This window comes from Recurvomyces mirabilis (genome assembly GCF_035927965.1).
Source record: "Recurvomyces mirabilis strain CCFEE 5264 chromosome Unknown scaffold_28, whole genome shotgun sequence".
NCBI lineage: Eukaryota > Fungi > Ascomycota > Dothideomycetes > Mycosphaerellales > Teratosphaeriaceae > Recurvomyces > Recurvomyces mirabilis.
Window position 1 is genome coordinate 22,138 of NW_027041962.1, and position 13,562 is coordinate 35,699.

A 13,562-nucleotide genomic window follows, 5' to 3' on the forward strand; every position below is an offset into this window, starting at 1 on the left:
AATCATATCTTCGACGACGAGAATGTGCAAGAGGGCATGCAATCAGCTCGTAGGTGTGCGCACAGGTCGTCACGGTATGAACGTCGTATGAGAGCCAAGGTAGAGAGAGACAGAGCCTTGTGATTGACTCAAGTACACCATGACCGTCAAAATCCACGAAGATCAAATGAACGACAAAAAGACACGAATGCGCGGGAATTAAATCTGGTTCGGGTAAGGAAGTTGGCCGATCAAGCATGCACACACCAATTAGCAATTGGCCGAATAAGCAGCAGGTGACGTTCCACGGAACATCTTGCACTCGGTAATCTGCCTGGGAGAGCTCGCACGATCGGGCAGCTGATATGGAAAGGGGAGTGCTGTTCCATATTTGTAGATAAGGTAGCTGCTTCCGTTCAATCTACCTATGCGTGCTTGTGGTGCGGACGGGCGAGCTACATTTCTAGCGCAGCCGTATCACACCACCACAAAGCCGCAGATGATGACTCTCCGGCGCATGTGAGGACAGGCCTTCACGACCTCCGGCCCAGCGTAGTGTCGGTCGGGCGCCGCACAAACGCCGGCTCGTCCCATGTCCACTCACCCATGCTATGACCTCCCACCCCACCTCACCTCCACACAATCTCACCGCCATACCCACCCCTCACTCTCTTGTTCCTTAGACTTCTCAAACCAACCCCCTCGCCCCCGCCTCCCCCCAAAAAACCCCCATCCGCCAAACCTTCCTAACCAATACCTCCGCCTCCTCCCCCAACGCCATCTCCAACCCCCCCACGACCTCCCTCGCTCCTTTTCTCTCCCTCAAACCCCCTAAAACAGCCTCCACCAACATCGCCTCCCTCACCCCCAAAAACCCCTCCACCAACCGTCCACAATACGGCCGGATCTCCTCCTCCAGCACCCTCTCCGTCAGGAACTCGTACTTCAATGGCGTGGCGAAGAGTTCGTCGACATTATTCGGGATTTCGGCCGCGAGGTCCCGGCGTGCGGCGGCGCGTTCAGAGTCCGTGAGGTCTTGGCCGCGGGTGGGGACGTTGGTGTAGTCGGCTGCGGAGATGGGTTTCAAGGTGGGCCGTTTGGAGGTGGAGTTTAGAGCGGCGTCTTCTTCGTCTTCGAGGAGACCTTCGACGTCGGCTAGGGCGGTGCCACCGCGTTTGTTGTTCGTCATGGTGGTCGCGGTGGCTTGCGCAGTGCGTTGTCGAGCTGCCACGTTGCCGAGGGAGATCTTGAGGCCGGGAGCCGCAGTCGCCTGAGCGCTGCCACCGGCGGCGCGCGCCGCGAGATCCTGAGCCGTGCGGTCGAGGAAGTCGTCAGCCATGGCGTTGCTCTCCTCTCGTCTCATAGCCAACTCCTCTCTCTCTTCCTGGCGATCACTCGCATCCCGATACTCCTCTTGCTGACGATAATTGCCGCGTTTGCGCAACCAAGACGAGCGATCGAGATAGTAGTCTTCCCTCCCCATCCGCTCCTCCTTCGCATCATCCCATTCCGCCAGACGCCGCATGACATCGTTCTTCTCCTGCGTCTGATTCCTCGCCTCTCGAGCGTCGCGTTCGCGCTCTCGAGCCAGGGCTGTGGCGCGCGAATTTTCACGACCCTGGTAGCGACGCTCGGCATTTTGGAACTTCTCCTCCCAGACATCCTCCTTGAGCTTTTGTTTGCGCTCCTCGACCGCTTCATCGGGCTCGGAATCGTCTTCGGCTTCGTCTTCGGCAGGTTGTTGCCCGTTTGTGGAGCCGTTGGCGCCGACGAAAGCCACGCCGTTCGCATAATCAGATGGGAGCTGAGCGCCTCGGTAGCCTTTGGGTCCAGACGGGACTTGCTGACCTCGTGGCCCAAGCGGTATATTGCTGTTCAACTCTGCCACGGGCTTATCCGGATCTCCATTCCGATAACGTTGGCGCGCGTGCTCAGTACCCTCGTCCCTTGCCATGCGCTCGAAATCCTTGCGGCCTGAACGATCACGAAATCTCTTGATCTCGGCAGCCACGGTGGCGCGCATCTCGGCAGGGATATCCGAGAGCTCATCTTCGGATGCTACGGGAATGGTAACAATGTCCTCTTGGTTTGCGAAAGAGTCACCGTTCGTCATGTTGGTATCGCCATTGGCATCATGTCCATGCATGACCATAGCATTGGCGACGAAGGCGTTAGCGTTGGTGATGGCGGCCAGACACTGTCGAAGATCCTCTTTGCACCCATCCAGTCGGAACTGGCGAGCGTCGTCATCTTCTTTGCGCTTCCCCTTCCACTCACTAATGTAGTCCCGACTCTGCTCGTCCACTACCACGAGCAGTCTCATCATCTTCGCCTCACCTTCATCGTTCTTGACCACTTCCCCCTTTTCTATCACCGGGACCTCAATCCCATCACTATAAATAGCGTTGGCCGCCTCCAACGACTCCACGTCCTCGTACTCGGCGAAGCCAAACCGACACAGCTGATCGGCCGAGTCTCTCGCCCTCGTCCAGCGTCGTAACTTGCCCGCACACCTCAGCACCTCCTCGATTTGACCATCCCCGGGCGCACCTTCCTTCAACCCTCCGACAAAGATGGTCCGAGCGACTTCCTCGCGAGTGGGTGGGTGAGTAGCCTGCATACTATCCCTGACTGCCTGCCTATCCCTCTCGACATCTCGTCCGCCTCTATCTCGGTCATCTCTGCTTGCACCCAAGCCTAGTCTTCCTCTCCCGTCGCCGTCCCTGCCTCTCCCGCCTCGTCCGCCTCCACGATCGTCACGTGCTTGTGGGCCATCCACGCCGAGACGGATGGTGGAGGCGTTCCAGTTAATGTTGGCGGGCATGTTGGGTGGAGGTTGGAATTGATTCGGCATTGCGCCGGGTGAGTTGGCCGGCATGCCGCCGGGTGGTGCGAAGCCAGGAGGAGCGCCGTACTGTGCCTGTTGACCACCACCATATGCGCCTGGTGGAGCTCCGTAGTAGGCCATCTTTGAGGTGTGCTCGGATCAGGCAGGCTCGCGTACGTGTGACTGTGCTACTGCTCTATAAGATGATGTGACCAGTATGAAGCCTTCTGGACCTACATGGACAGTGAGTGAGTGTTGAGGGCACGTGGTAGGTAGCGGATCAGTCCAGTCGAGTCGTCCAGCAGAAGTTGTATTGTGTTTTGTGGTCGACCTCACGATCTTCAAATGTTCAGCTTGGAGCTTCAAGCACGGCGCGGAGAATCATTCTGCCGAGCACTCCCGGTCGTTTGACATGTCCGCAACGCTGCATACAGCGATGTAGCATTCGTGCCTTCCCTTTCAATAGTAGGCAGGTCTGATACAATGGAGCTCTACAAAGTCGGCGAAGCGTTCATTCGCTCCTCGCAACCGCTCCTTCCCTTTCTAGCCCCAGCAGCATATCCGCGCCTTCCCCAGCGAAAAGCCATCGAAGCCGTAACCCGACACTGCCAAACAGCACGCCGACCCTTGAGCACCACCCCTCCTTCCCGAGACGACCGCAGCAAAGCTCCACGGCGTTCACCAGATGATTCCGCACCCGACTTCGACATCGCCGCCCTCCTCGACGGCGCTCTCGACGGCACCAAAGGCACCCCCTCCGCCCCGGCAACCCGAACCTCGCACTTCAAATCCAACTCAGCGCAGCAGAAAGACAACCCTCCCTCCACCGCCCGCTCAGCCTCAATAGACCGCTACGCCCCACCACCCGGCGACTCCATGGACGACATTTTCGCCGCCATGAATAAACAAGCCAATCAGAGCACCCGTATCAGCTCCTCAGCTGGTGGCCGTCGAAGCACCGCAGACTACGCCTCCCTACTCAACCCCCGGGACACCTCCGGCCGCTCATCTCGGAGCTCGGCCTTATCATCATCCATCAACATGGACGCCAATGCCCCCCTACCCATAAAACTCGGTCCGAGTGTAGGCCGGACAGTAATTGTCGACCAAGCACGCGGAATGGACATCGGTCGTGCCTTCCGAAGCTTGGAAGTGCAGTGCGCGCGGAATTCCGTGCGGAAAGACTTCAACCGACAGAGATTTCACGAACGGCCGGGCTTGAAGAGGAAGCGGTTGAGGCAGGAGCGGTGGCGGAGGAGGTTCAAGGAGAACTTCAAGGGGGTCATTGGATTGGTGCAGAGGATGAGGGCGCAGGGGTGGTAGATCAGGATCAGAGGGGTGTGGAGTGGAGTGGAGGGGCTGTACATCTGTGCGAATTACTGTAGGACATGCAGAGGAGATGATTGGTAATGGCTGTGTACATGTACATCACAACCGATGTCTAGCGTGTACACCACATCGCTGTACATCACACTCAGCCTGTTGACCACCACATCTTATAGCTACTTTAATCGAGCGGTTGGTCTCCTTCCGACATCCCGCACGCTCACACTCAAACCCATGGATTGCTCTTTCAACAACAAGGTACATAACAAGGTGTCGAGTGACTAACGACGGGTGAGTCGAGGCGAGCCTCCACATTTCGCAGTCGTCTTTGCCATCATCTCTCTACAATGCTCGTCCGGCCTCTGCGGCCTTTGGAGCTTCGAGTCTTGGCATGAATTCAGCCAATCAGCATCGACCTTCCGGTCTCTGTGGCCTCTGCCATATCCTGATGACGATGAGGTTGAGGAATGGCGAAAGTGACCTCTGCAACTCGCTGGGGTGGCGTATATAGACCTGCCCCCTTCCTTCCCAGTCATGACCACGCATCCATCTCATCTTCAAAGTCTCTCTCGTGATCCAACAAGCGAGCGATCTGTCCCCTACCATTAAAGCAAAAGCCATGCCGACACCACACGATATCGCCCGCTTCCTCAGCTGTCAAGCTCTGGGCACAACCACTCTACCTCAAATCGATCTCAAAGGCAAGACCTTCCTCATCACGGGCGCGAACACCGGTCTTGGCTTGGACGCTGCGAAACACCTGCAAGTAGTCCCATCCACCCATCATAACGGTGACCAAAGCCGCTGATAGATGGACTCTTCACACACAGAGCCCGTCTGCACGCCTCCAATCTCATTCTCGGCTGCCGCAACCCAAAGAAAGGCGAAGCAGCTAAATCCTCCATCCTCAGGGAGACGAACTGCGAAGGGACCACAACAATCGAAGTCTGGGAAGTCGATCTCGATCACTACTCCTCCGTCCGCGCCTTCACATCGCGCCTCAAATCGCAGCTCCAACGTCTCGATGGCTTCATAGCGAACGCCGGGATCGAACTCACCGCTTTCGAGACATCGGAGGGATTGGAACGAACACTGACGATTAATGTCATTTCCACGTACCTCACGATCTTATCCCTCTACCCACTCTTGCAGTCGACAGCGGAGAGGTATAAAGTCGACACCCATCTGGCGATCGTAGGGTCTTTGATACACTATTTCGGTCCAGACACCCAGCTCGATGTCCCCGCGGGGGAAAGTGTGCTTGATGCTCTGAGTGATCTGAAGACAGCGGATATGGGGTCCCGATACCCCTTGAGCAAACTCATGGTCCATTTAGTCTTCCAAGGCATGCTTCGACACCTCCCCTCCCCTTCCCGTACAGCAGACACGAACGGCACCATTGTCAACCTCGTTAACCCAGGCTGGTGCGGTACCGAGCTCGGCCGCAACAAGGATGGTAATATGTTCGAAAAGGGTATGTTCGCCATGATCGGCCGGACGGGGGAAGAGGGTAGTCGGACACTAGTCCATGGTGTCATCGCTGGTCGGGAAAGTCATGGTCGCTACTTGTCTGAGTGTAAGGTCAAGCCGCAGAGCTCTTATATGGATAGTGAGCGTGGACAAAGAATGGCCGAAACGCTATGGGAGGAGGTCGTGGGGCGGATTGGAAGGATTGATTCTGAGGTTGTCAAGCCTTTCCTGTAGAGACTTGTGCTTTTCCTAGATGGATGTGGCTCGGCTTTGTCGTTGATCAGGGCGTCCCAGTCCAGCCAGGAGACACCGTGCTCGGGGTTCAGATCAAAAATTGTCGTAGCCGATCCACCTTCGTCTTGTGCTGCTGGTATTGTACTGTCGCTGAACAGAGCATTGTTCTCATTCAGCCAGGCATCTAGATCATCCATACCATAGATCCTCGGCACATCAACGTCGGATGCACGACCATCATTCCCGTCAAAGGCCAACTGTACCGCATCGAGCTGAGCTGGGTTTGACAGTCCCTTTGGCGGTAGTGCTAGATGCTCACTACGCAGTCTCGTGACCCTCCTCAGCAACTTTGCAATCGGCTTCCAAAGCATCCCCTGATCAGGATCATCATTCGGCAAACACGAATACCTCCTGAAGATCCCACACGAAGCGACAAATGTCCTATTGGCTTCCGGACCAGACGGGCTTCGACACAATTCAGCTAGAGCCACAGCTAGTGCGTACAACGGCGGCCATTCCTTCCACGCCCAGGGTGCTAGTTCACGGTACTCGAATCGCAGATGCCGTTCTAGCACGTCTGTCGCGGCGAGCATGGGGTTGAAGTCATCCCAAGGTGGGATGGCGTTGTATTGTTGGATGAAGGGTGGTCGACGGAGAAGGAGGCGTGTACAGGCGAGGATGGTTTCGGCGGCGTATCGAGTCAGTATCTCGATCGGACGGGCACTGCTGAGGTCGATGGAGAGGTAGCTGCGATCGTATGAGGCTTCGAGGTCGTTGAAGATTTGCAACTTTTTGTTCCAGCTTTCCCAGTCTTGTTCGTTGGTGCATCGAACATCACATAGTCTCTTATGGCAGACCATGGCTTGATTCGTCATGGTCGTGAAAGTCATGTCTGTGAACTTAGGACCATATGATGGCTTGGCTGGAGGCGTGATGATCGACATGCATTCCACGTCGTCATTATCTAGGGGTGGCGGACCAAGAGCGCTTGCCCTTATCATAGGCGCGGATCCTCGATCGAGCGTGGCCTGTGTGTCCATGATGCATATGCTATACCACAGTCGTCTACGAGACTCCAGCGTCTCAAAGTCCATTGTGTTAGGATCCTCCTTCCCAAGCTGTAATGCGCTTGCCAGGCGTACGGCTACAGCAAGCAGTGTCCAATTCAGCGCATGACCTCGGCGTGTCCTCAGTGCTTGCAGATAGATCACAAATGCCTGTAGGCCTCGTACGGTTGGCGCTTCGAGTATCCTCGCTGCGGAGATCGCAGATTCCGTAGCATGCCGGTAGCTATCGAGGACGATATCTTGCTTTTGCCCCAGCAGCTGCACGCACTCGAATTCACTAAGACTGCATACTGCCATGTAGCGGATGGCGACCATGAGAGCTTGTGGCGACGACTGATCTTGAGTACCGATCAGATCTTGCATCACTCTGGGAAATATCACAGGCTTGAAGACGCTGTCCACGCGTTCTCGATACACCTCGAACAGCACATCCTTCAAGCGGGAGTCCTGAGAGAGGCTGTGACATGGACTCAGTCGAGGTGCGGGAGAGAGCAATGATATCATTTACGCTCCTGGCAGGCAGTGGATATGTTCAGCTTCATCTGGTCGCCCGACATAACAGCCATCATCCTCGTCTGGCGTCTCGAGAGCCGCTCGTACAGCCGTCACTTCCCGTGTCAGTGCCGTCCAGAAATCTGCTGCGACAGGATACTCATTGTCCGTCCGGAGATCAGGCACAGGACACCGTCCAGCAGCGATCACGTCCTGTTCATCTACATGCGGCCCAGGAGCTGACCTGTGCTTCAGCAACACTTCCAATCGAGCCAGACGAGTCTCCAGAGTCGCATTCGCGGTTTGGAGTCGCCCGCTTCGCCCTCGTGGCAGACGTGCTCGCTGTGTGGCGTTGCATTGAAGACCGGCACTTTTGCACGCCGAACAGCATGGCGAGGTTTTGTCACAACGTGTCTTTCGTTGCCGACATTGCTCACAGTTAAGAAGTGGCATTGGCTCGATGAATCAAACGTGTTGGGTTGATATATCGTATCGATATGTGCTTACAATCGGCTTTGAGAAGCTTGATAGTGGTATCTTCTGTACCGTCTTGGGGATATCCCCGCAATGGAAAGCCTTGTTACGGTGCGGAAGGCTGGATTGAGCTGGAGACTAGGATGTCTTCATTACTTTAAAAACACCTATATGCATTAGGGCCGACTTAAGAACGGCAGGCGTCCTGTCAACCGTCCAACGCGTGTTGACTCTGACTAGTCACGTAGGTCATGCATGCTATTGATCAAGGAGTGAGTAGAAGACGCACTACGATAATTTGACGATCACAGCCATCATTGTTGATCTCGCATGCCATGCAAACAAGACAATGCATAATAAACGACATCATGGCTCTCGAGCAGCCGCCTCACCTCCAACATCGCCCTCTCTAGGCTCCTCCACAGCTAAACACACCGCAGTAGCATACTCGCCGTCATGACTAATACTAATTTTTGCTATCTGCCCGTCCACGTCGTCATTTTGCAGCTCACCAGGAATCGGGTCAGTGGTGAGTATAGATCTGTTGCGCCCGCTCGGTGTCTCATTTGGCGACAGGCTGTCATCGGGCGACTCCTCGCTGTCGGAACCATCCTTCTGCACGGTCCTGTTGTACGCCGAGGCAGGTTTGTCCAGAATAAGTGCATACAGTGGTCCTGATCTTGGCGGCGGCAAGCTGGGTAGGATCTGGACATGTCGAAAGGACAGTCTGCGATGCCCAACAGCTTTAATCGCCGCCTCTTTCGCCGCCCATCTACGCAAGGTCAAAACGGGCCTGTATCATGGCCACTGGCTTACCTACCTTCCACTCAGATACCTGACCGCCATTGGCAAGTCATCATAGACAACCTCAGGGCCTTGGTGGAACACCTGCCAGAAGATTGCTTGTTCGCGCCACGAAAGAAAGCCTCGGAGGAAACGATAGAGGTTCGCGTGGCCGGGTTGCGATTGTCCTTTCAGTAATATCCCTCGGATGCGCCGCGTGTCCACGATGTCTGTGCCGATGCCTAGCGGGAACGGGAAAGGTCGAGGCGGCATTGCTTTGTCCGTATATATGTACCGATGGATCAAAGTATTCAAGGATGGAGAAGGTCGAGGAGCGACGCGTAAGGTATGGCCATGGTACAGACTGACTGACAGAAGTCGTGTCAAATTTGCAAGGACGAAGAGGAAGGGCGAAATATGAAATGGAACTTGGTGATGAGGAGGACAGGGGCAGAAAAGTGGTGGCGAGAAGATGCCGAGTCGAATAAGAAACGCAGCGACCGAACTATTGCGTACGCACTACGTTGTCAAAACGACAACAGATCCCCCTCCCCATTCTGTACATGTTGAGTCGGCTGCACCGTCCCCAAACCCTGCCCCTGGTTAACAATGTACATCTGTCCACCCTGCTCGCCATGCGTGGCAGCCGTCGGACTTCCACCAAAACCATCATTATCGTTAAGTTGCATGCCATGCATCGAAGCGAACAGCGCATCCGCCTCATCCAGCACATCACCATTCCGCCCGTTGGCAGCGCCGTTCGATTGTATAGCCATCTGTTGCTCAGTCAAGAGTCTCGCTTGCTGCGCCGCTTGCCACGAGGGCATGTTGTGTTTTTGGAGTGCAGGACTATCGATCAAGCGTCTTGCTCGAGCGGAGCGGAAGACGGTGTGCACGGGCTTGAGGTAGACTGTAGCCAGTGTGCCGACCACGAGGCACATTTCCTCCAGCGTCACGGGATCCAACTTCTCGCTCTCTGCGGTGATCGCAGGCTTACCTCCCATTACAATATCCTTCGCGGCCGTGGGGTTGCTGGAAAGGAGACGCCAATACATATAGCCTCTGTCCCGCAAGTCCGGGTTATCCGTGTCCTCAGTCGCCCATCTCAGAACTTTGGGGACCATGTCTTGCCCCTTCGTCGGCCGTTGTATGAAGAGCTTCACCGTTGCTGTCAGAAGAGCAAGCTGCACTTCATGTGTCTCGTCTGGCCAGCTATCCAGGAAGTCCTCAAGCAAGACCTCTGAATTATCTATTCGATCGGCATACTGCCCAATGACCCAGATCATAGCTGCTTTAGCTTCCGGTTCGTCCAGACTATCAAGGTTCTCGCAGAGCGTAGAGATGATCGACTCATACTGATTTGGATATTTTCGAAAGATATTCTTGATCACGACGGTGGCCTCTTGCACGATATAGCTGACCTTTGTCGCCACCAGCTCCAGCAATGTTGTAATACATAGCTTTGCCGCAGGTTCGATCTTGATGGCCAGCTTTCCTATCGCTCGCACAGACTTTCTCACAAAATGCACGTCAATTTCGGTCGCGTATTCTCGTAGCTCAGTCAGTACCTCACGAATGTTCTTCTCAGAAGCAAGCATGAAGATGAGTTCTAGTTTAGTCACCTTGACATAGATCGGATCGTTGTACTTGCAGAAGAAGACTCGGATGTCATTTCGAAGAACCTCTGGTCTTCGCTGTAGAATCAAGAGTGCGTTCCGTAGTGCCAAATACTGAATTTCTGGTCCCTTGCTGAGTAATGTGACCAAAGGCGGACTGAGCTTTGCACAAAGTGATGCAATGGTTTTGTCGGAGTCGATGTAATTCATCAGGTAAAGTATTACGCGTATGCACGTGAGTACCACAGCGGAGTTCGTATGCGATAGGCGTGGCGTTATGCGATCAGCGAGGAGTGCGGCTTCCGAGATGTCTTGAGGGACGTATGATGTGAGTGCTTCCAGAATATATGTTTGACCCCACTCCGAACAGTCGGGCAAAATCTGGACGATCTTACTGGCATTGGCGTAGTCGATAGTCAGTTTGATGCTTTCGCTACGTTCCCAGATGTCCATGAGTGCAGCAAGAGCCGATGATACAACAGTCGGGTTTTCGTCTCGCAGCATCAGATTGAGTCGATCTATTAGATCACTGCTCTCTACCAGCGTGCGGTCGTGATCGTATAGCTTTGCAACGCAGAAAGCTGCAGTCTTCCGCACGTACGGATCTGAGTCTTTCAATAACGACTTCAAGGGTTGTAGCGTCGATTCGACGAATTGTCGCACGTGTATGTACGATAGCGTTCGTAAAGCTAGCGCGCGCATAAGAGGATTTGAGTCTTCAAGGTCCTGCATCAGTCGTCAGCTAATCAGTATCGCCATTAGCACTAGAATTCTATACACACATTGATCAAGATGGGAAGGGCCTTGAGCGCAATCTCGGGCTTCGCTCGTGCGTAGTTCACGAGATAAAGGAAGCACCTGGAGTCAATTAGCCACAATGCCTCGCCGTCCCAAAATCAGCATCTTTGCTTACATCTTCTTGATCTCGAGACTACTGACACCCATGACGCCAATGATATCTGGGAACAGCGCCACCATATCATTGTTGCTCATCGTCATATTAGCCACAATCTTCTTCAGCGCAATCTTCTTGCTACTAAAGTTCTTGTCCTTTTTGCCACCGCTACTGTTGAGCTCGAGGCGAAGCTCCGCTACTTTGCCCTGACGTTGTTGGGTGAAGAGTAAGTTATGGTACAGGGTAGGGATGGGTGGGTGATCGTGGTAGGAGGCTTGGTGCACGGCGTAGGTGTAGGGGATGAACATGGTGGTGGGTATGGCTGCTCGACTTGCGACTCATGCAGGCCATACGATGGGTGCGCATAACCTCCGATAGCTTCAAGGTCTCCAAGCCGTACTTCGACCTCCAATCCGTACTTCGGGTATGCTGATAGGGATGTGTGTATGCAGAGGTGCAGAACTTACTCTAGCAAAGAGCTTCGCATCCTGCCCCGAACTCATCTTGTCCTACTCGACTCCCGCCCAGTAGGACAGGGCAATCACACCCTAATCCTCTCAATCGATCATGCGCCTCTTCTCACCTATCCAGCCAATGCCCTCGAGAGTTGCACCCTACGATAGTGCTTGTACGGATCGCTCCAAAAGCGGGGCTATGCAGGCGCGGGGTGGTCGGCGGTCGCACGGGAGATTGCTCGTGCTATCTCTACGGATGTCGTTGTTGTGGGAGGAGGGATGTGATTCTGCGAATAATGTGTCGAGGCGTCTGGGGAAGGCGCTCGGGATGATGTGGATCTTTACTCTGAAGCTTGCCCATTTAGCGGTAGACGGAGGTGAATGGATTAACGCCGGCACGGCTTGGCATTCGCTGTTCTCACGGCGTCGACCTTGTAGTTCAGAATGCATCCTCTACATCACCAATTACTGCAAAACAGTCCGCCATGACAACACAAGTCACAGTTCCACCGCCGCAATGGCTTGTCGACATGACATCAACCTCCACCGCCCTCACCAAACCTAAAGCCAACATCGTCGACCCACCAGGCTTCACAACCCTTCAATCCAAACAAAAGTCCTCCAAGACCGCCGCTGCACCCGCTCGTAAACAACCCACACCCGAGGAGATGGACACTCTCAAATTGAAGAAAGCTTGGGAGCTCGCGATAGCTCCCGCCAAACAACTCCCCATGAACGCCATAGGCATGTACATGACAGGCAACAGCCTGCAGATCTTCAGCATCATGATGGTATTCATGTTGTTCAAGGGTCCGATCACGGCCATGTTCAGCATACAGAGTACGTTTCAGAGGTTGGAGACGGATAGCAATCGCGGTCAGATGCTGCTTGTGAAGGCGGCGTTTGTTGGGTGTAACTTTCTGGCGCTGGCGTTGGGGATATGGAAGGTCAATGGGATGGGGCTGTTGCCGTATGTCCTTTGCTCTTACTATGGCTTGAATACTGTGCCTTATGCTGACCTACAAACAGGACTACTAGATCAGATTGGCTGGCCTGGGAAGCGGCGAGAGATCCGTTGGAACGGGCTTATTATGTACCGTCCTGATAGCATCGACAGTGTGTTTGAACAGCGGCGAACGGAATAACGTACTTGCAGCACATGCTTTGCAAATCCCTATAATCCACATATCTCCTTGTTGACCTGCAGTTCTATATCGCTGCTCAAGTACACAAGGGTCTATCCTGCGCTCTACTACTGCCCTTTCAATAGAGCGCCCTGAGAGGGAGCAGAAGCATGGAATACACAGTCTAGGCTTTGGAGAATTGTATGAAATTGGAGCCGATGTTGTGATTGAATGTACTTGGAACGCAGGACGAGTACACGCACCCGGTCCTGGTCTTCCAACATTCTTCCCAAGAAAGAGCGTAGCTTGGAACACTGGCAAAAATTGTCACTCCCTATCAGTAGTCTTATCGAAACTAAGTCTGAAATCTGATGCTGATGGCCAGGCACACAGTGGATCAGAACTGCAAAAGGGAAGGCACACCAAGGTATTTTGCCATCCTTACGATGGACTTTCGGATAGTTAGATTTCAAGCTACTTCCCCAAGAATCGTCAGTCCGTCAAGTACAATAAGTATAGTGCAATGCTATCCCGGCCTCTGACCGGCTGCTGCCTGTCCTTCTGGCAGCTGCCCGCAGCGGTGTCTCTTCTTGACTCGGAACATGGGGGTCCACCAGGATCTCGGCTTGGCTCCTACACTGCATCTGCAGACAGGAAATCGTGGTTAGATCACATGAGGGCAACGGGGTTTCCGTTAGATGGCATTGTGTGGAGAGTGAGACTTGACTGTGTCTTACTGTGTTAGGCTGCCCATGTCTTTCCTGCTCTACTATGGCCCAAATGCTCTTCATGAGCCAATCTGCTCGAGATGGGTGAATAC

General features: G+C 54.2%; 5 protein-coding genes across 5 annotated transcripts; 2 read left to right on the plus strand and 3 right to left on the minus strand.

Moving 5' to 3' along the window:
• Positions 1-667: 667 nt before the first annotated feature.
• Positions 668-2,947, minus strand: LTS14_008872 (uncharacterized protein; the record flags this gene model as incomplete). The annotated part of the gene is made up of 1 exon (XM_064841557.1): positions 668-2,947. The coding sequence occupies one exon, from the start codon at positions 2,945-2,947 to the stop codon at positions 668-670; it is 2,280 nt and encodes a 759-aa protein (XP_064690720.1).
• Positions 2,948-3,289: 342 nt separating this feature from the next.
• On the plus strand, positions 3,290-4,129 carry LTS14_008873 (uncharacterized protein; the record flags this gene model as incomplete). Its single annotated transcript, XM_064841558.1, has 1 exon — positions 3,290-4,129. One exon carries the CDS (start codon positions 3,290-3,292, stop codon positions 4,127-4,129), a length of 840 nt encoding a protein of 279 aa, XP_064690721.1.
• A 1,601-nt stretch (positions 4,130-5,730) lies between these two features.
• LTS14_008874 (uncharacterized protein) lies at positions 5,731-8,925 on the minus strand (the record flags this gene model as incomplete). Its single annotated transcript, XM_064841559.1, has 4 exons — positions 5,731-7,360; positions 7,412-7,634; positions 8,262-8,641; positions 8,690-8,925. The coding sequence occupies 4 exons, from the start codon at positions 8,923-8,925 to the stop codon at positions 5,731-5,733; spliced, it is 2,469 nt and encodes an 822-aa protein (XP_064690722.1).
• A 254-nt stretch (positions 8,926-9,179) lies between these two features.
• LTS14_008875 (uncharacterized protein) lies at positions 9,180-11,471 on the minus strand (the record flags this gene model as incomplete). The annotated part of the gene is made up of 3 exons (XM_064841560.1): positions 9,180-10,994; positions 11,051-11,126; positions 11,182-11,471. 3 exons carry the CDS (start codon positions 11,469-11,471, stop codon positions 9,180-9,182), a joined length of 2,181 nt encoding a protein of 726 aa, XP_064690723.1.
• Positions 11,472-12,103: 632 nt separating this feature from the next.
• Positions 12,104-12,723, plus strand: LTS14_008876 (uncharacterized protein; the record flags this gene model as incomplete). The annotated part of the gene is made up of 2 exons (XM_064841561.1): positions 12,104-12,588; positions 12,648-12,723. 2 exons carry the CDS (start codon positions 12,104-12,106, stop codon positions 12,721-12,723), a joined length of 561 nt encoding a protein of 186 aa, XP_064690724.1.
• Between the last annotated feature and the right edge of the window lie 839 nt (positions 12,724-13,562).